Consider the following 21,355-nt stretch of genomic DNA (forward strand, 5'->3'; position numbering starts at 1 on the left):
GATACAAATAGCTAATGGCCTTTTCCAAGCTTTTCTTTCCCTAATGCACCCCACTTCTAACCTACCTCTACCTCAACCATCTCTCCAAGGGTGCCTCTATGCTATATCAGCAAAGATTAGAGATGACAGCCAACAGAACAGTCCAGAGGACAAGAATGTTTGAGTTCCCTTATTTTCAGGATAAACAAGCTCCAGGGTCCTCTTCAAACCAAAAGCAAGTTCTCAAAAGGAAATCTTAATGTAAACACCAACCTTTTAATCGTCACTTTGTGTATCATCTTCTATATTGCCCTAGCTGATATGAACCTGTACTGTAATTTTACTTTGACAATTTAACAGGTTAAAATGATAGTTGTTTTATCTAGATTTTGATTAACTCTTACTGATGGTGGTTATTTTTCTCAGTGAAAGATAATCTCAAACATTAAATTTATACAGTCCAGAGCATTAAAGTTTGCTTTAAAAAAATTCCTTCCTTTTCTCACTTTAAAAACACCAAGGGAAAAATAAAAAAAAACATTATTTATTATAACTGGCTGTTACATACAAAATGAAATACTGGCTCACGCGCAGTTCGTTACTACATGCTGTTGGTCAAGCAGAGAACGTTAAATAATAAGGAATGTTACAGAGTGCTGGTTTGATATTTTGACTTCAGCCAAACAATGAAACAAAGCCATGGCAGGAAAGTTTCAAGGGACTGCAACTGTCTCCTTTCACCCTTTAAATCTTTAGATTTAATAAAAATAAGTAAAATTTAAAAATCTTCACGAATACTTGAGATTTTAGCGGAATCCCTGCAACACAGGAAAACTGTAAGACTTTATTTTTTTAACCGAGGACAGAGACGACCCTGCAGCGAGCTGCCCGTGTCCAGGCACGGGCTACTGCGGGTTCGTCTGAGCGGCGGAAGCCGCGGGACCCGGCGCCGGGGCCGCATCGAGGGGCCGGCGCGGGGCTGGGAGCGGGTCCCGGCTTGCGCAGCGCGTTCTCCGACCGGTCCCTTCCTTCGTGGAAGCCCGGCCTGGGGGCGAAGCAGCGGCACTCGGCACGGCGGGCGGCCGGGGAGGCTGCCCCGAGGGGGGCGTGCGCCGGGCCGGGCGAGGGGCCGGGGAGACGCCCGGAGAAACTCACTCCAGGCAGGCGCCGTCCGGCTAGGGCGCGCGCCCGCGAGCGTCAGTCCTCGCCGCAGGCCCTTCCCGCGGCCCCGCCGTCTCCGCGAGGCGTCCCCGCCACGGAGGGTCCGGGGGCCCCGGGCCGGCGCCCGCCGCGCGCGTCACGCGTCACGCGCTCCCGCCAATCGGCGCGCGGCAGGTCGCGTCTCCGCCCGGCCCCGGCGACGAGCGCCCTCGGCCGCTTCCGCTCCGGGCGCAGGCGCGGCGGCGCGACCGCGGAGGGGCTGCGGCAGAGCGGCGGCGGCCAGGATGGTGCTGGAGAGCGTGGCGCGCATCGTGAAGGTGCAGCTCCCCGCGTATCTCAAGCGGCTCCCGGTCCCCGAGAGCGTCACCGGCTTCGCCAGGCTCACAGGTAACCCCGCGCCCCCGCCGGCCCGGCCCTGCGCGCTCCCCGCCGGGACACGGCGTGAACCCCCGGGCGCGGCGCGGGGCGGGGCTGCGGCGGCGCGTGACCCCGTGACCCCGTGACCCCAGCGCGGAGGGAGCTGGGCGCGCGCGGCGGCCCCGGGCTCGCGTGGGGCCTCGCGTCCGTGGCGTCGCGGCGGTGTCCGGCGCCCGACGGTGGCGACGGGCCGGGGGCCTGCAGAGACCGTGCTGGGTTGGCGCCCAGCCCGTCCCTGTCGTCTGTCGTCCTGTTCGTCGCCCTCCCGCGGGCGTGCTCATTTCGAAGCGGGCTAAGTCACGGTTGTCTGAGGCGCCGTGTCACGGGCTGTCCTCGTCATCGGCTGGTGTGACCCTCAGCATGCGGGTGCCGTGGCCGTGTGGCAGAGAAACGCGGACACACGTACGACACGTATGCGGCTGTTCTGTTTAGCAAGGAGATTAGGAAACAAGCTGCTTTCCTGCAGGCTGGAGTTGACCTGTCGTGGGGCCTTTGAGGTCGCCTCCGTTCCCACGGCCCTGGGGGCGGCCGAGGCAGCTGTGCTTGGAGGGAAGATACCGCAGCCAGAGGGTGTTCGTAGGCCGGGTCGCCTGGTGGGTCGGACGTTGGAAGATGAAATTCGAAGAATACATGTAACATCCAATGTTTAAGTTCCCTCCTTTCCATAAAATAGCCCACACCTCAGGGTTTCACATCTAAAGGATGAAAATCTCCGGAATGCAGTCGACACTTGCAAGATTTTTGTTGGGTTCTGAGCCTTTCATTGTAGGGGACAGTTCTAAACCAGCCTCAGAGACGGAGCAGGACACGGCAAATCCTGAGCTCCTCTGTCCTAGGTGTCAGGGAACGCAGACATGGATGGGGTAAGCAGGGTTGCCTAGCCTGGAGCCTGCTGGGGGTCCACAGTAGCTGACCTAAAATACAGCCATTGGAAGGCCGTCTGGTAGGAGAAAAATAAGATTTGTTCTCTGTAGACCAAAAAAAGAACTAGTACCAAATAGGTGAAGGTTATTTGGAAGTGGATTACAGCAATTATGTGGATCTTTCTTTCTTTCTTTCTTTCCCTCCCTCCCTCCTTCCTTCCTTCCTTCCTTCTTTTTTTTTTTTTTTTAATTGAGACAGTGTCTTGCTCTGTTGCCGGGGCTAGAATACAGTGGCATCATCATAGCTCACTGCACCCTCAAACTCCTGAGCTCAAGCGATCCTTCTGCCTCAGCCTCCCAAGTGCACATCACCACTCCAGGCTAATGTTTCTATTTTTAGTAGAGAAGGGGGTCTCACTCTTGCTCAGGCTGGTCTCTCTCTTCAAGCCATCCTCCTGCCTGGGCCTCCCACAATTATGTAAAATTTTGACTTTTCCCCCTTTATCATTTCTTTTACTTAAGTACTTTACGTATTGTAATGTAATCCTCATTTGCCCTAACAACCATATAATCTTATTTTGGTTTTAACGTTACAGTAGTTCTAGCCACTCCCTTGCAGCTGGAAATTGGGAATGTTTCTTTTTTTTTTTATTCATAATGTAATAGTTCAGTGCTGAGTAGCCATATACCAGTTGTCATTTTTCCCCATTCGAATTATACTCGTGAATGTATTCACTAAATTGGTACTACTAGGCCAAAAGGGTATGATCTTTTTGTGACATTTGTTGCCTTTTGCCAGTTTACCTTCTTAATGATTTGCATAAGTTAACTGTTGAGTTTTTAAGAGTCAAGAAAGGAAAACGTCCCCATACTCTGATGCCAGTCCAGGGTAACCTGAATTACATGTGTCGATTCTGATGATGACTGCATTTTTATTAGTTTGAATTTTCTGTAGATAGAGTATAATTGAAGAAAATTAGAAAGTAAGATAATGGATTTAGTGGTTAGAAGATTTTAGAAGTATGTTTTCTTGAAGATCCTTATTGTCAACACATATTTAATTCCTGTTTAAAGACATTAAAGAAACTTAACCAAGATCTTTTCCTGTTAAAATCAATAATATTTAGTAACTTCCTCTTTAAAGTTGTTAAATATTTAACGTGAGGGCTGATTCTCAGAAATAATGGCAACTCTAAGTATCTTTTTTTTTTTTGGAGACAGAGTCTTGCTCTGTTGCCCGGGCTAGAGTGAGTGCTGTGGCGTCATCCCAGCTCACAGCAACCTCAAACTCCTGGGCTCAAGCGATCCTCCTGCCTCCCGAGTAGCTGGGACTACAGGCATGTGCCACCATGGCTGGCTAATTTTTTCTATATATTTTTAGTTGTCCAGATAATTTCTTTCTATTTTTAGTAGAGACAGGGTCTCGCTATTGCTCAGGCTGGTCTCAAACTCCTCAGCTCAAATGATCCTCCTGCCTCGGCCTCCCAGAGTGCTGGGATTACAGGCATGAGCCACCGTGCCCGGCCAACTCTAAGTATCTTAACAGCACATATTTAAACTTAAGTCTTGTTACAGTGTGTCTGCAATTGAGTTTTTATTCTTTGCTTATTTGTTCAGGAAACATGAACATACTTGTAATAACTGCTTTATGAAAAAAGTGAAATGATCTGTTTTGAATTGGACAAAACAGTTGCAGGGCCTGTTTTGGAGTACTGTGGAAGAAAAACCTTAATGGCCATTTTCCACTCAGTCTCCCCTTCAGAATAGATTGTAATAGTTAGTGACATTTGGCTTTCTTGAATGAGCTACTTGTAGAATCCATAATGTAGACTTTTGTTGAAATAAAAACCTGGAAGATAACTTTTCAGCAATTGTTTAAAATGTCTAGGAGACCAGAAAATATTTCCATCTTCTATGAAAATTAGAACAAAAAATGATAGTTCATGTTATTGTTGCTTATATTTCCTTCCCTATTTAGATCTAGCTGTTTTTTAAAGCAATTGACTTTCTCATGATGACTCTGCATTCTTAGAAAACACATGGAGGTTCTTAATTACCACATACTAGTTAAATGTAGACAGTTCTTATCTGTGAGAAACAACCTATCTATCTTTGTTCTTGTCACATTTTCTAGTTTGAGGCTTTCAAAATAAATTGGTGTGCTTGTGTCCTAAGTCGTCAGCCCTCTGTATCTGTGGATTCGCCCACCACAGATGAAAAATGTAGTTAGGCCTAGGATGGTTGCATCTGTATTGAGCATGTACATGTTTTTTTTCTCATCATGATTCTCTAAGCAATATGGTGTGACAACCATGTAGCATTTACATTGTATTAGGTACAGTGAGCAATTAGAGATGATTTACAGTATATGGGAGGATGTGTATAGGTTACTTAAACATACTGTGCTATTTTATATCAAGGACTTGAGCATCCTCAGATTTTGGTATCTGCGGAGGTCCTTGAATCAATCCCCCTCGGATACAGAGGGATGACTGTATGGTATATTTTGATACTTCGACCTTTAAAAAAGCTTTCCCTATCATCAAGTGGACTTTTAAAATAGAAAAACAAAAAATTTCCCATTCAAAAGTCAGGAGATGGTTTATTTCCAGATTTACTAGTTAGCTATGAAATTTTGCCCACTTAAACTAGTTTACTTCTTTGAAACGTAAAGATGTTACTGTTAAAGACAAAGCAATGTCTGAGACTTTAAAAATATATTTCCTAGAGTAACACAAACATGCCAGAGCTGGCAGCTGTAAGGGCATTAGTTTTATTAATATTTATCCAGAAGGGGCTAATTTTGAACTGAGAATTTAAAAGTAAAACAGAGTTGAAAACACATGCACAGAAAGAATGCTTGTGCAAGCATTCTTTATAATAGCCCCCAGACTGGAAGCTACCCAAGTACCTACCTACAGGAGATTAGATAAACAACTTATGATATATTCATAGAGTAGAATACTGGTCAGCAATAAAAAGGAACGGATTAGTGGTTGCTAGCTAGATAAGTCTCAAAAACTTTATGTTGAGTGAAAACTTTGGTTAAAGAAATCAGTGGTGGGTGGGGCCAGGTGGGGTGGCTTACACCTGTAATCCCAACTCTTTGGGAGGATTTCTTGAGGCCAGGAATTTGAGACCAGCCTGGGCAACAGAGCCAGACCCTAGCTCTACCAAAATATTTTTAAAAATTACTGGGATACGGTGATATGCGCCTGTAGTCCTAGCTACTTGGGAGGCTGAGGTGGAAGGATCACTGGAGCCCAGGAGTTCAAGATTGTAAGAGCCAGACCCTGTCTCTAAAAAAAAAAAAAAAAAAAATTAAAACTAAAAAAGAAATCAGTGGTGGGAGAATAGAGTAGAAAATATCTGGATAATACTTTCTGTGGTGATGGAAGTATTTTACGTATTTTTATGAATATATTTTTACACATTTTCAGTGGAGGCTACCTAGGCTACTAGTACCTAGTTCACAACTCAGAACTAGGCACTTAAGATCTGTTCATTTTATCATATGTAAGTTATTACCTAAATTTTTTTAAAAGAAAGAAATGGAACAATAATGAGTTTTCTTAATAGGAAAGCATAATAAATGATTGAGTTCAAATGAAAGAGTTGCATTTATTAACATGTAAATGATAAAGGTTAATTCTGAAAGATGTTTTATTTTAGAAAACTTTTTTTGAAAATCTGGAAAAATACATAGTTACTCCAAGTTGTAAAAGTTTTCTTTCTTCTCTTCCTAGTTAGATCAATTATATTTAAAAGTCAGTGTAATTAAGGATTATATTAGCCTTTGTGGAGAATAGTTTGGGTCTTGTTTAAACATTTTCTTCCAAATAGCTATTTTGCATTTAAAGTTTCATAAGTCAGCAAATATTTATTGAGCACGTACTATGGGCCAGGCAATGGTCTAGATACTGAGACACTGTTCGTAACAGTGAGTAGAAAAAAGATTTTAAAATTGATTACTAATTTCATTTTATTGGTCCTTCAGTCCTGAACATAGTTTATGTTAGGTTTTAAGTGGTGATAGTAAAGCCATCCATTAAAAATATTTTACTTTCACCTTTTCTACAGTTGAGAAATAGAAATCATTTGTCTTAGCTATAAATGATACATAAGAAAATATGTTATAAACTAACAGAACCAAGTTGCCAATATTATTTTTATGGTAGCATTATATGTTACCTTTTGCAAATTTGAAAAGGAAAAATTCGTTCTAGTTCCTTAGAATATGATTCCTCGTTGAGATATGTGTGTGTATATGTACTTTAAAAAGTGTTTTTTATAATGAGAGTATTTATTTTCATATGCTGACCAGGAATAGGAGTCATAGCTAGCCTATATCACCATATGAAAGACTGAATCTTCCCCTTCTATTTCCCTAAGGAGATACTTTGTTTTTAACAGTATCTAAACTTCAAGAAAATTTATATTAAAATTGGTTGCTACTTAAGTTGCTTTTACATGTTCTTTTCTGTCTCGGTTGTTTCTCTGATGGTGGATCTTTCTTTTTACCTTCTCAATCTAATTATTATTTATCTTAATAGTGGGACACAAAAGTCAATATGAATATTAGGAACCCGCTCAGTGTTAACAGTATAAGTGCAGTTTGATTTTTGTTTTAATTAGAAACGGGATTTTCTTCTTTAAATTAGAAACAGGAAAGCTTCACTGACAGAGGAAGAAGTGAAAATGTTTAATTAAGGAAAAAAATTTAAGAAAGTTCAACTCTTTTACATTCCAGTGAGTAAACAAAATGCTGCCTAACTCGGTACTTTTCAAAATGGACTGAACATTGAGGACAGCCAGTTCCATCTGTGTGACTTAACTATAGCACAAAGGTATCTTTCTTCAACCTTTAATCTTATCTCAAACGTTCATCTTCTAATGCTGGTGTGTCTCCTAAAACCCTTGGTATTTCTCAGAGAGCCTCCTCCTTGCCCTGTTCCTGAGGAAACCATTGCCCCTGTAGCTCTGAGTCATGTCTTTTTCTCTCCCTCCTTGTCTTTCTGGGACAGAGAAGTTGGCACCTTCCAGCTGCTTCCATTCCAGAACCTATCACCCTCCCACAGAAAGGTGTGTCGTCCTTTAAACCTTCTGCCATCAGTCAGTATTGCCGCCCCCCTTTTTCTGTTATCTGTTGACCCTTAGTTTTTCCCCTACATTCTTTTTCCCTTTCTCTTACGACACTGCGCTGTTCTTTGCTGCTTAAAGCTGCCCTTCTTATATGCTTTTCTGGGTGCTTTTTGTTTTTATTAGAGACCAGAATCTCCATTCATCCACGTAATGAAACCAGAAACCTAGGAATCATGAAGGAGCTTCACTTCCTGTATTTATCTCATGTTTCACACCTAATCAATCACCGAAGCCTATTGATTTTACTGCTTGAGTTAGTGGTTCTTAAATTTCAAGGGGCGGGGATTGATTACAGCTCTGAGGTCCTAGTGAAAGGTGTAAACCGTCTCCTCAGAAAATGTAAGCACACACACATTGTTCTAGGCAGTTTTAAGGAATCGCAATAGAGACTATTTCTCACACTTCGCTGCTTTAATGGCCACTGCCTTAGTTTAAGCTCCTGTTATTTTCTTCAAGGCTGTTTCAGTGGATTTCCAACAGGTTGTCTTGCCTTTTGTTCTCCTACCATAAGCCCTCTCTGCTCTTCCTTATGGCCCTCCTTTAACCCATCTTCCATCTGATACCAGAGTGATTTCATAAGTGAACAATTTTCCAGTTACATTAATATTCAAATACTTCAGTGGTTTCCTCCTATGCATAGGGTAGATTCTTACCTACGTGTTGCATGTCAGAGCTTTTCATCATGTGACGCCTGGTCACGTCTATAGTCTCCTCTCCTCTTCCCTTATATTCCAGCAATGCCGTGGTGGTTGGTTTCCCAGACCTTTCGTGTGTGTCATGTCTCTGTGCCCTAGCCTGTGCTGTTCCCTCTGCTGGAATGCGGCTCCTCCTCTCGTCTGCCTGTGAACTCTGCTCTTACTCATCTGTCAGACACCTGATTACCTAAACCTGGCAAGTGTGTGCTCATCTCAGCAAAGAGTTAATCACGTCTACCTCTGTTTTTGCTTGTGTATGATTGCTCATATTACACATAACTATCATCATTTTTTATAGATTTATATTCCTTACTAGACGGAAAGCTCCTTTGTGGTGGGGACCGTGTCTTATAATTTTTATATCGTCAATACCTGTCCCATCACCCGACGTGTCAGTGAGGTGTTACAGTTTTGGAGAGTGGTGCCGAAAATTTTTTTCTTAAATATTTTAAGCAGTCTTCCTATATTTTAACTTATCCTGTTATCATTCATAAGCCATGAACAAAGGCAAACAAGTCCGGACCTTATAGGAGTTATTTCAAATGTCAGTTAAATGGAGTACAAACTCAATTCAGCTAAAATTTATCGAAATCTTGGTTTATGTAAGTCTCTCTTAAAGGGGTCAGGGATCTTTTTTGTTCAGTGAGGGAGAAAACAGATATTTACATAATTGTAGCTTTAGGGCAGAGTGCATTAAGAGTTTCTTTTTGAATAGTGTTCTAATAGTTTTTACTGAGTGGTTTCCTACTTCATTTGTTGTGCCTATCAATCTTATGAAGTTGGAAGATTCTTTGCATATATTCTTCCCTGTGCCTTGAAAGTTCTACTCTCCTGTCTTTGAGCCCCTATCTTCTCCTCATTCTTTAGGTCTCTGCTTAAATGTCCTTTTTTTCAGAAACTTTCTCTGATCTCTCACCTCAAGTTGTAGCCAACCTCCTGCTCTAGCCGTAGATTAGTCTCTTTTTCTCTTACATCGTCCTGTTTATTTCCTTCATAGCTCTTACTACAGTCTATGATTATCTTGTTTATTGTCTGTCTCTTTTGAAATGTGTGCTGTATGCGAGCAGGGGTCTTATCTGTCAGCCTCTGTCCCTGCTTAGTGCAGTGTCTGGAGCGTGGTGGGTACTCAGTAAATATTGTTGGACAAATGAATGAATAATTGTTATTCCTGTTTTACAGACTAAAGAAACCTGAATCCAAGTGTATGAAAATCTGGATTTATACCACAGATAAACTGTGAATTAGTTAGTTATTGAGATCCTGCTCTGGCAAGGCACTGTATTAAGCAGTGGGTACATAGAGACAAGTAAGGCAGCCGCTGTACTTGCCTTTCCCACAGTATCTACGTAGTAGGTACTTAATAATCATACAGTAAAAAATTGATAGTTTTTATAGTAATTAATAATTGCATAGTAAAAAATTGAAAAATTGTTTAACAATAGGAAATTGATCAGATTTCTTCTTTCCGAAATGTTTAATAAACACTTAATGATAAAAATCAGAAAGGGGATTGGCGGGAAAGGTACAAGAGCAAACTTTCTGGGATGATGACAGTAACGTTAGGTTTTCGGTGGTCTGTTTATATGTCCTATATGTTTTAAAACTCATCGAACTGAACACTTAACACAAAGCTCAACAAACTGAACTGTAAATTATACCTCAAGAAAAAGTAAAGTAAAGGCTGGGCGCGGTGGCTCACGCCTGTAATCCTAGCACTCTGGGAGGCTGAGGCGGGAGGATTGTTTGACCTCAGGAGTTCGAGACCAGCCTGAGCAAGAGTGAGACCCCATCTCTACTAAAAATAGAAAGAAATTATATGGACAGCTAAAAATATATATAGAAAAATTAGCCGGGCATGGTGGCGCATGCCTGTAGTCCCAGCTACTCGGGAGGCTGAGGTAGGAGGATCGCTTGAGCCCAGGAGTTTGAGGTTGCTGTGAGCTAGGCTGATGCCACGGCACTCTAGCCTGGGCAACAGAGTGAGACTCTGTCTCAAAAAAAAAAAAAAAGTAAAGTAAATAAATTGAGCCAGGCATTATTTAGGCACTGGGGACACAGTGGTGACCCAGACAAATAAGGTCCCTGCCCTTATATATCTTATATTGTGATTAGGGGACATGATAGGTGGATATAGCCATTAAAATTCATGCTTCAAAATGGTATTAAGGAATTGGGAAAATGATATGAAAATCTGATATACTATTAAGTGGAAAGGGTACACTATGAACTGTATATATAAGATAGTCTCTTTTTTGTTTTGTTTTGTTTTTTTTTTAAGAGACAAAGTCTTGCTTTGTTGCCCAGGCTGGAGTGCAGTGGTGATTATAACTCACTGCAACCTTGAACTCCAGAGCTCAAGTGATCCTCCTTCCTCAACTTCCTGAGTAGCTGGGACTACAGGCATGTGCCACCATGCCTGGCTAATTTTTAAAAATTTTCTGTAGAGATGGGGTCTTGCTGTGTTGTCCAGGCTGGTGTCAAACTCCTGGCCTCAAGCAATCCTGTCTTAGCCTCCCAAAGTGCTGAGATTACAGATGTGAGCCACTGTGCCCAGCCTATGGCCTTTTTTTTTTAAAGCAATTATGGTATATGTATTTACATCCCGCCCCCCCAAAAAGACATAAATACACCAAAATGTTATCTTTTGCTTTTAGGATTATAAGTAGCTTTATTTTTTATGCATTTCTAGATTTTCTAAATTTTATATAATGTTTTTTATAATTCTAAAACAATAAAAGTAAATGTATGCTGTGTTAAATATATTACTTTATTTTATACATTATTTATAGTTAGGTAATATTTTCCCCTTCAAAGTATCTAAAATATCTGCAATGGCTAAACATATATCAAACAAATTCATAGGAAATAGCCTGTCTTAAAAGATTTTTTAAAATTTCTTGCTTGATTCTTCTGTATTTTATATTTCTTCACTAAAAATCAGCCTTAATTCACCGGAAGACAAATATTGCATGTACTCACTCTCATGTGAGAGCTAAAAAAGTGGATCTCATGGAAGTAGAGAGTACAGTGGTAGTTGTAAGAGGCTGGGAAGGCTGGTGGTAGGAGAATGAAAAGAGGCTGGTCAGTGGGTACAAAAACACAGAAGGCATAAGTTCCAGTGTTCAGTAGCATAGTAGGGTGACTATAGCTATCAATAATTTATTGTGTATTTTGAAATAGTTAGAAAAGAAGATTTGTAATGTTCTCAACACAAAGAAATGATAAATGTTTGAGGTGATGGATATCCGATTACCCGGATTTGATCATTATACATTGTATGCATGTTTCAAAATATCTCGTGTACCCCATAAATATGTATAATTATTATGTACCAATAAAAAATCAGCCTTAATAAATATACTCAAAGTGATTCGAATTGAGCTGTGCAGGCTATATTGCTTACATTTATAAAGCTTTTCATTAGTTTAATTATAGTTGATCATCTTTAAAACATAGATTGCACTAAGACTTTTATAAGTTATTACTTTGTTGGGGGAGGTATAGTACCCTCTCATTATTGTATTTTTTTAGAGTAGTGTGAGTCTGAAATTAAGGTTTTTGTCTTTACATTTCTATTCATTTGTTTTGGTAATTTAACTTCTTGTGACTTTTTAATATTGTAATGTATAGAATGACACTTAATGTTACTGTACATTGAGCAAACATTGAATGACTATTATTTCAGGTACACACTGGATGCTGGGGCCAAATCAAGCTAAGACAGCCATTGCCTGATCTAGAAGATACGTGTAAATACAAATTACAGAATAATGTGGGGTAGGCAGGTGGCTGACATTTGTGCTTATTCATTCATTAAGTGACTCATCAGACGTTATGAGCCTCCGCTTGTGCCGGGAAGAGGGGAGCGCAGCCCCCTTCTCAGCCTTAGGGAAGAGTCGACTCGGGAAGCGAGTACTTTCACCGCAGTGTGACGGCAGCAGCATGAGGAAGGGGGCTTGGAAGCGCAGGAGGAAGTGATTAATTCCGCTTTGTGAAATTGAGGAAGACTTCAGGGAGAAGAAATATTTGCCCTAGTCTTTTGAGGGGTCCACACAAATCGGTTAGGTAAACCAGAGGTAGAAGAAGCGTTGCAGGTAGAGGGAACTGCGGAGACCCGCAGGGCTGCTCCTGGGCGGAACTTCGCGGAGGGGGTTCGCAGGAGCGAGCGGGGAGGCCGCCTGGGCCTGCTGCTGTCGCCGCCCTGCAGCGACTGCGGTCGCGGGGGGTATGGCAGCCGCTGGCCACAGATGGCCGCTGAGCCCCTGAAGGGTGGCCAGTATGTCTTAGGAATAGAATTTTGACTTTTACTTAATTTTTTTACATGTAAATAGTCACGTTTGTTTTGATCATGTTTTTTTATTTTCTGTAATTTATGATGCTTTGATATTTTGGGGGCCTTGCTGGCTGCAGAGAAACTGCTCCTCCCAGGACTAGCTAATTAATTTCTAGAGATATTAAACTACTTGCCTGTGAGCTTGCCTTTCATATTGCCAACCAACCAATCCAAAGCCCATACCCCCACCTACCTCCTCTGCTTCCTCTATCTAACTCTTACACACCAAGCCAGTATTCTCGAGCTCTAAATCACCCCAGGGATAGGTACCAGTAACTGGCCAGCCCTTTATTTAGCTCAGAGTCCACTGAAATTATTCAAGCTAGTCAACACCAAACTGTTTACCTTTACTCTGCCTTGCCTTTTCCATGGTAACCACAATAAAAGCCTGTGCTCTTGATTTTCTAGCACCTCTTTCTTCCTCTTAACCAACCTGGTACTTCCCCATGTGGCCCTGTGTTGCGTGGTGTACCCTCCTCTTGAGAACGATAAGTAATAAACTCTCCTTTTGAGGCAGTTGTCTACATGTCTGTCATCCTGTCATACCTGATTAAAAGAAAAGCTTGGGTACATGTCTAAACAACAGCTAGTGGCTCCCATGTTAAATAGTACAGATCTGTACGTAGACCCCTTCTCCCTTAAGGAACAGTTCTGTGTCATCTCCAGAACTTTAATTCATTCAAAGACTCTATGTGAAGTGTCCCCACTTTGTTTATGAGAATATGACAGCCAACATGACGAAGGTCCCTACCCTTGCAGAGTTTCTTTTCATTATGATGACTAAAAGATTACATCTTCAAAGATTTCTACCCAATAGCATTGTCAAATTGATTTGGCAAAATATTTTTTCAAAAGAGTTACTACTACTTCCATAATCCCCATAATCTCTTAATAAAAATTACCATTTATTGTGTATCTTCTCTGTGTCAGGCACTCTTACAGGTGTTGTATATGTGGGATATAAATAGATTGTTTCATTTAGATCTCCTTGCACAGTGCTGTATCAAAAATAATTTCATTTTGAAAGAGTTAGCATTAACGCTTTCTTCCAGTAAATAGTAAGAACAATTATCTCATGAGAGTAGTTTTACCAAGAGAGGAACAGATTTAATTTCAGATCTGTGGATTTGATTCATGATAATTGACAACAGGCTTTGGATTTAGACTGTCCTAGACTAAATCTGCACATATAAAATGGGAATAGTAATGATACCTACTTACTACAGTTGTACTCGTAGCATAGTCTGAGAGTACATATTCCTTTAATAGACTGCTATGAGTACAGCTGTGCTATCTCATTTAACACTGTGTGAGCTCAAACTACTGTGTATGGTAGGTATCAATATTATTCTCATTTTACATTTATTTTTAACATTTATTAGCATTCTTTGGCACATTCCTGTTTTTCTCTTTTTCTCAACTAAGCTGTTTCTACATAGTGCCTAGCAAGGCATTAGGCATGCGCTCAGTGAAAGCAGTAAAATGATAACTCTTTAAGAACAGAAAGGATTCCCCATAGAGCCCAGCAGAGAGGCAAGGCACTAGCAGACGTTTGGTAAATGTTGAAATGTTTATCTTGGTTTCCTGGAGTATTTGTCTCCATGGGCAAAGGCATCGTTTCATGGATATCACTTATATTCTCTGTCCTCTTAAGACAGACTGAGCACCACAAAAGGCTTTTAACGAATGGTTATGGAATGAGATGTATCTTAACGTTAGAACATTAAGTATGTGAAAGTTTCAATTTGTTCTTTAAAATAGTAGCTTTTACACATTTCCGTGTTCTTTAAGAACAGTTACCAAAAAATGTAAATTAAAGCATTGAAGACAAGTTCTGTCTGAAATTATAAATCAGTGGTAAAAATTTTCCAGGTATTCTGTTGGATGAATTTGACATGATGTTAAGGAGAAAAGAGTGAAAGTGTTTTCTAAACCTGTGCAATACATCACACCTTGAATTTTGTTTATAATTATAGTGATCATAATTCCTGAAACGTAGACAAACACAAATAGACTTGTTGTGGGTAAGATAGGATATTTGAAATTTCTGAAAATTTAGGTTTCCAGTTTCCAAAGTCTCAGATTAGCCCATAGATAAGGTGGTCCTAGGTAGAGCTGGCTTGATTGTGTTATTTATTCGTAGCTTTACAGATGAGTTAAGAAAGGAATTAATGTGAGAAGCAACAGATAAATAAACTCAAGGATGAAAGCAGACATGCTGTTGTCAGTTCTTTTACAGGAGCACTGCAGATTCTCACAAATCTGTACATGTTTAGTTTCAGAATGGCTTCGGTTACTGCCTTTCCTTGGTGTACTTGCACTACTCGGCTACCTTGCAGTTCGTCCATTCCTCCCGAAGAAAAAACAACAAAAGGATAGCTTGATTAATCTTAAAATACAAAAGGAAAATCCAAAAGTGGTGAATGAAATAAACATTGAAGATCTGTGTCTTACTAAAGCAGCTTATTGTAGGTGTTGGCGTTCTAAGACGGTAAGATACCTGTTTTCACATACACAAAAATTTTGTAGTTGTTAGAATTGTGCTTTTTAAATCTCCAGTTTTGAGGTTCTGTGAGATAAGAGGTTTTTCCATAGTATTTGGTATTGGAAGTCCATATTCCTAAGTTAAAGTTTGCATGTCATGATTGACACTATTTGTATTAGAAAAGTTAGAGCAGCAAGGAAGGATGGAAATCTCATGGTTTCACAACGCTCAGCATTTGTCTAGAGTACTGTGTATTTTAAAATACACTTATTGGCCGGGCGCGGTGGCTCACGCCTGTAATCCTAGCACTCTTGGAGGCCAAGGTGGGCAGATTGCTTGAGCTCAGGAGTTGGAGACCAGCCTGAGCAAGAGTGAGACCCCATCTCTGCTAAAAATAGAAAAAATTAGCTGGGCATCCGAGTGTGTACCTGTAATCCCAGCTGCTCAGGAGGCTGAGCCAGGAGGATCGCTTGAGCCCAGGAGTTTGAGGTTGCAGTGAGCTACAAGGATGCTACTGCATTGTACCCAGGGCGACAGAGTGAGACCCTGTCAAATCAATCAATCAATCATACATACATTACACTTATTTTTTGACAGAGGACATAAGGTTGAGTGGAAGGAGCTTTAGAGTAAGAATAGTGTTCAAATCTGATGTCTGTCACTTACAGTGTGATTTTGGTTGGGGAAGTTACTTAATTTTTAATCTCTGACCTTCATGGTTTGGTTTTGTTTTTGGGATAGGGTCTCGCCCTGTCACCCTGGCTAGAGTGCAGTGGTGTCATCCATAGCTCACCTCAACCTCAAACTCCTCAAACACCTCAGCCTCCCAAAGTGCTAGGATTAGAGGCGTGAGCCACACCACACCTGGCCTATTAGAAGTTTTAAGTACAATATTGTTCATCACAGCATCCTTTGTAATAGCAACATTTTAGAAACTAAATGTGTGATAATAAGGAATAGTTATAATACAAATGATGGGATATTAGGAAGCCATTACAAATAGTGTTTTTAAGGAATATTTAATGACATGAGACCCTGATATAGGACAAGTAAGAAAAGCATATTATAATATGATCCCAATTTTGTTTTTTAAAAAATGAATATGATAAATACATAGGAGAAAATATACCAAAATATTAATTATTGTTACCTATATCTGGATGGATTATGAATGAATTTTTAAAAATATATTTTAATTTTTTTCAAAAATTTTATACATGAGTTTTACAGTAGAAACAATTACAAAATATTAATAATTTATTTTGAATTTAAATATCCTTTCTTTTTAAATTTAAACAAGTTAAGAAATGAGCTTGAATTTAGAGCTCCACAAAAGACCAAGAGTTTATGATTCCCTTTTAAACCTATTTTAGTCACTCAAAAGTTTTTATTTAAAATCTAACTCAAATAATGAAGTAACTATTCAAATTGTTGAAATTTTGCTGTGGTATGGGACTATGGTTGGGTTAGATGTAGAATGTGTATTACTCAGGAAAGCTATCTGATGAATTTATTTTTAGCAAGTGATATGCTTTCTTTAGGACAGCATTTCACAAATATTTATACTTAATGAATCATGTTTTTAACATAATACTTGTCACCTTTTTTTCTTTTAGTTTCCTGCCTGTGATGGGTCACACAACAAACACAACGAGCTGACTGGCGACAACGTGGGTCCACTGATACTGAAGAAGAAGGAAGTATGACAGTGACGCGTAGGGATTGCGTTCAGTTGTATAAACCTTCTAACAACACTTTCTCATTCTTGATGTGTAGAAAATTTTGACATGGTGGTCTTAATTATTACTACTGGTTGAGTAATTATTTCTGTCAGTTTATCTACTTGCTACACTACTGTTTATATTTGATACTTTATATATTCAAATAGTCACTTATGTAGACATTAAATTGTCAAGCCTCTTATTCTGACTTCAAAGAATTAATGTATCTTCCAACAATAAAATCAACATTTCTGGTTTTAACTGAGAAAAATATAAATTTTGGCAATGTGTCCAAAACTGTTTTCTTGAAAATCATTATTTTCAACAGAATCTACATTTTGAAATTTTCCCTCCACACTGTTAAATATATTATTTTTTCATATCTCTTTTGATAGTTTGAAGTATTTATTTTTCCTTTTGGCCTTCTGCATGCCACTGTGTTTAGATGAATTACGAAAACTATTGTAATCAAGAATTACTTGGCCGGGCGCGGTGGCTCACGCCTGTAATCCCAGCACTCTGGGAGGCCGAGGCAGGAGGATCGCTCGAGGTCAGGAGTTCGAGACCAGCCTGAGCAAGAGTGAGACCCCATCTCTACTAAAAATAGAAAGAAATTATCTGGCCAACTAAAAACATATATATAGAAAAAATTAGCTGGGCATGGTGGCGCATGCCTGTAGTCCTAGCTACTTGGGAGGCTGAGGCAGGAGGATCACTTAAGCCCAGGAGTTTGAGGTTGCTGTGAGCGAGGCTGACGCCACAGCACTCACTCTAGCCCGGGCAACAGAGCGAGACTCTGTCTCAAAAAAAAAAGAAAAAAAAAAAGAATTACTTGTTTTCACAGACATACATTCTTTGATTTATAGAGATTATTGTCTAATTAATATGAATATCTCAATTTCAGAAAAGTAGTAAAGTGGATATAAAAAGTTCTACTGAGAACAGTTATTTACATTATAAAAGATTTATTTACTTTACAAAAGGTTTGCCTGTGTCTCTTTACTGTGTGTGTGTGTGTGTGCGTGTGTGTGTGTTGAGCTGTCCGGCTAAGTGGCAGCGGGCTGGCTGGAGTGGCAGGAGTACAAGCTAAACTCAGGGGCTGCTGCAGTTTGAAGGTCAATTAGAAAGAAAGGGTATGTGAATTCATATTACACTGGTTAAGTATTTAAGTGTTCAAAATTGTGTTTATATGAACATTTTTATCCTTTAACAATTTAACCATGAAAACAAAATACAGTCGTCCTCTGGTATACAAGGAGGGATTGGTTCCAGGGCTGCCCACGGGGACCAAAATCCATGCTTGTTCAAGTCCTCAGGGCCATAAACCTGCAGAAACGAAAACCTGGCCCTCTGCGGGGGCTGGTGGGGCAGTTGTCGCATCCCGGGAATACTTGCCCAAGTTTGGCTGAAAAAAGTCCATGCTTAAGTTGGTCCATCCAGTTCAAACCCGTGTTGTCCAAGGGCCAACTGTGCAAAAAAGTTCACAAAGAAAACTTACCGGAGATTCTTTTAAATGTTATTAAAAGTCTTTTTAGTTTCATCTTACATTGAATATTAATAGCTGTCCTTAAGTCTGTCTGTGAAAGGCACAATTCATTTAGTTCACTAAGCTTCCTTTTTATATGAAGGTATAAGAGGCAGACATAGTTAATCATTCTTCCATTAATACAGCTAATAGTTATTGAGCGCTTAGATGGTACAAGACACTGCACTAAGCATGGTACTTGGGTTTTTATTTTTTATTTATTTATTTATTTTTGAGACAGAGTCTCACTCTGTTGCCTGGGCTAGAGTGAGTGCCGTGGCGTCAGCCTCGCTCACAGCAACCTCAAACTCCTGGGCTTAAGCGATCCTCCTGCCTCAGCCTCCCGAGTAGCTGGGACTACAGGCATGCGCCACCATGCCCGGCTAATTTTTTCTATATATATTTTTAGTTGTCCAGATAATTTTTTTATTTCTATTTTTAGTAGAGACGGGGTCTCGCTCAGGCTGGTCTCGAACTCCTGACCTCGAGCGATCCACCCGCTTTGGCCTCCCAGAGGGCTAGGATTACAGGCGTGAGCCACCGCGCCCGGCCAGTTTTTAATTTTTATGTGTAATTTCAATAGGTTCTACTATGTGAGCTTTACTTTGTCGTTTCCAGTAGCATGAATTTTAGAGTTGGAGCGTAGTCTGTGGTTTGGAGGAGTCTGACAATGTATGTGTCCAGGATTGTTGCCCTTTCCTCTCTCACCTGTCAATGGGGAGAAGTACAAGGTGGCTCTCACTTCTTTGGCTCTGGGTATTTTTGCTGAGACTGTTTCTTTAACACTCTTCATGAACTTCACTGTCAGAATAACCAATTATTTTTTTCCACAGTAGGTCGCGAGACTTCGGGAGAAATCCTGCTCAGCAAAAGTTTGGATATCTTGATCTGTGCTCATGAAATACTTTTCTTTTTGTAAAATCATTTACTGCAACTCAGCAACGTGTTTTTATACATGTTCTAGTGGTTCCCATACTTAGATTTCACAGGAGGTAAATTTACCGAAAATGTGGAGACTAAAATTATCAACTTTTAATTTTCTCAAATGTGAACACTTAAAAAATTGAAAACGAATTCTGGCATAAAAGGTAATTTTAATACCAAAATAACATGTTTATACTCTCAGAATAAAGATTTTTCACCCCTCAACATTTTCAATTGTTAAGATAAAGAGCTATGCCCACACACTTTCTTACTTGTGCAAATTTTTCAGAAGCCTGGGATTGGTAGCAAGCTGTTCTAATAATTCCTTTACATAAGCATTATTATCAGTTGCCATCACTTCTTGTAAATTCACAGAATTTTATCATGTCTACTTTAAAAAGTAGCTGTCTCATAACCAAATGCATCTGAATTGACAGCTAAGGGAAGTAACTTAGCTCTGAAGTACATGGCCTGGGTTTCTAGAGCCTTCAAGAAACAGCCCTGTTGTAGCTGTGCCACGTTATTGTTTTGAGGGCTGCTTCTCCTGCTTACCTAGGAACTAATGCCTCACTCAGCAAGTGAGCACCACCATTACGTAAATATCAGTCATCCAAAAATGTTAGCAGGCTTGAGTTATTAATGATTCATTCTTATGCGTAATTAAGCAAGTTGTATTATGAAAAGCACATTACAATTCAGCTTTGAGTTCAGTGCCTCATAGGATGATTCATTAAATTGCTTTTGTATTTTGTAACCCACTTTGTTAATAAGTTTATGGGAAGCCATTTAAGCCAACTGCTGATCTATATAGTTCCACTTTCCTCATCGAGATCCCATAGGTTTCCTTCCATTAGAAATGTGCTCTCAGACTCTCTTCCTCTACAAAGAGAGTTTGGAAACTCCACTGTTTGTAACAAAGTTCCTAGGAAATTATGGTGTGTGTTTGATTTGATACCTACCAGAAACATCTAACTATGGGCACTTCACCCATTTAGAATTCAGCTGTGGCAGCATCACCATCTAGAAAAGACAAAGAGAGATGTTGTTGGTGCTTGTACTTTATTCAGAAGGGAGTTCCTCAGGGCCCCATCTTCAGAGTCTATTTATTCCGACTTCATACCCAGTTCTAACAAGCTTGGTTATCTGGTTTCTGCTCCTGAGCAAATCACAAGTGTTGAAAGGTCCTGCAGAGGTAGGTAAACAATAAAATATGACAGCTGACAGCGGGGGGTGGGGGACAAAAAGGGACAAAAATAAATTTACAATGACATTGAAAGCATAGCAGCTTGAGACAATTTAATATAGGATCCTGCATGCCACAGTCTCTGAGAACATCACTGTGACCAAATTGTGCAAGTGCTGCTCGGTGGCGGCTGTGAATCGGGACAAGCAGTGAGAGAAGGCAGAGTGTGCGTTGCCTTCAGTAACACCAATTTCCACTTCAAATAGTTAAAAGCTTCGTGCTTAACATGGTGTATGCAGGTGGTAATTTTATACAGAAAACATCTTGACTCATTCCTGGATATTTGGGGGCTTTATGGCAGGAAGTTATTCCATTCAATTGAAACATTTTTTCAAGTTTAATGACTGTGACTTACTACATAATTTAATTTGTTAAAGTATGAGCAAAACTAAATAAAACAAGAGTGATTTAAAGCACGATAAATTGTGTTAGCCTCCATTTTAGGAAAGATTAAAACTCATGTTTAAAAATCACGTGAGCAGCATTTCTGTGACTGCCTCAGTGCCCTGCCAGCCGGGTGACCCCTTCGTACCACAGAGACGGGATTGTAGACGATGCCCACAGCCGTTTTGTTTTGTTTTGTGTTTTTAAACTATGCTGCGTCATCTGAGGTTGTCTTTTACTGTAAACTATATTTTATCATGTTCAGCAAGTCAACTAGTTTTATTTTTGCAGAAATTGAGTTTAGTAAAGTCATGTAGCAAGCATCATTTTAATATAAAAAGTAAACAGGGTACATTATTAGCAATTGTGCAATTTTATATTAGTTATGCTCTTGAATGACTTGAAAATCTGCTCAGAAATACATACCTGTGTCTTTCAGCCAAGGATGAAATCACTCTATCTTTCCTTTGGTTTAAATGTTTG

At 40.2% G+C, this 21,355-nt stretch overlaps 1 protein-coding gene and 1 long non-coding RNA gene across 2 annotated transcripts; one reads left to right on the plus strand and one right to left on the minus strand.

Moving 5' to 3' along the window:
• The first annotated feature begins 1,332 nt into the window (after positions 1 to 1,332).
• Positions 1,333 to 17,073, plus strand: CISD2 (CDGSH iron sulfur domain 2). Its single transcript, XM_045536659.1, has 3 exons — positions 1,333 to 1,527; positions 14,867 to 15,081; positions 16,692 to 17,073. The coding sequence occupies exons 1-3, from the start codon at positions 1,425 to 1,427 to the stop codon at positions 16,779 to 16,781; spliced, it is 408 nt and encodes a 135-aa protein (XP_045392615.1). The 5' UTR covers positions 1,333 to 1,424; the 3' UTR covers positions 16,782 to 17,073.
• Positions 17,074 to 17,805: 732 nt separating this feature from the next.
• LOC123627212 lies at positions 17,806 to 21,355 on the minus strand. Its single transcript, XR_006731184.1, has 3 exons — positions 21,299 to 21,355; positions 20,205 to 20,429; positions 17,806 to 18,263 (listed from the first exon to the last, which is right to left on the minus strand). It is a non-coding gene; the product is annotated as an uncharacterized LOC123627212 (long non-coding RNA).

Source organism: Lemur catta, chromosome 24, assembly GCF_020740605.2.
Source record: "Lemur catta isolate mLemCat1 chromosome 24, mLemCat1.pri, whole genome shotgun sequence".
NCBI classification, from domain to species: domain Eukaryota; kingdom Metazoa; phylum Chordata; class Mammalia; order Primates; family Lemuridae; genus Lemur; species Lemur catta.

Excerpts from the sequence above, each read along its gene's own strand:
- CISD2 (XM_045536659.1), top strand. The coding sequence starts at position 1,425 with ATGGTGCTGGAGAGCGTGGCGCGCATCGTGAAGGTGCAGCTCCCCGCG. Across the intron at positions 1,528-14,866 it reads CGGCTTCGCCAGGCTCACAG|TTTCAGAATGGCTTCGGTTA; the intron begins GTAACCCCGCGC and ends GTACATGTTTAG. Across the intron at positions 15,082-16,691 it reads GGTGTTGGCGTTCTAAGACG|TTTCCTGCCTGTGATGGGTC; the intron begins GTAAGATACCTG and ends TTTTTCTTTTAG.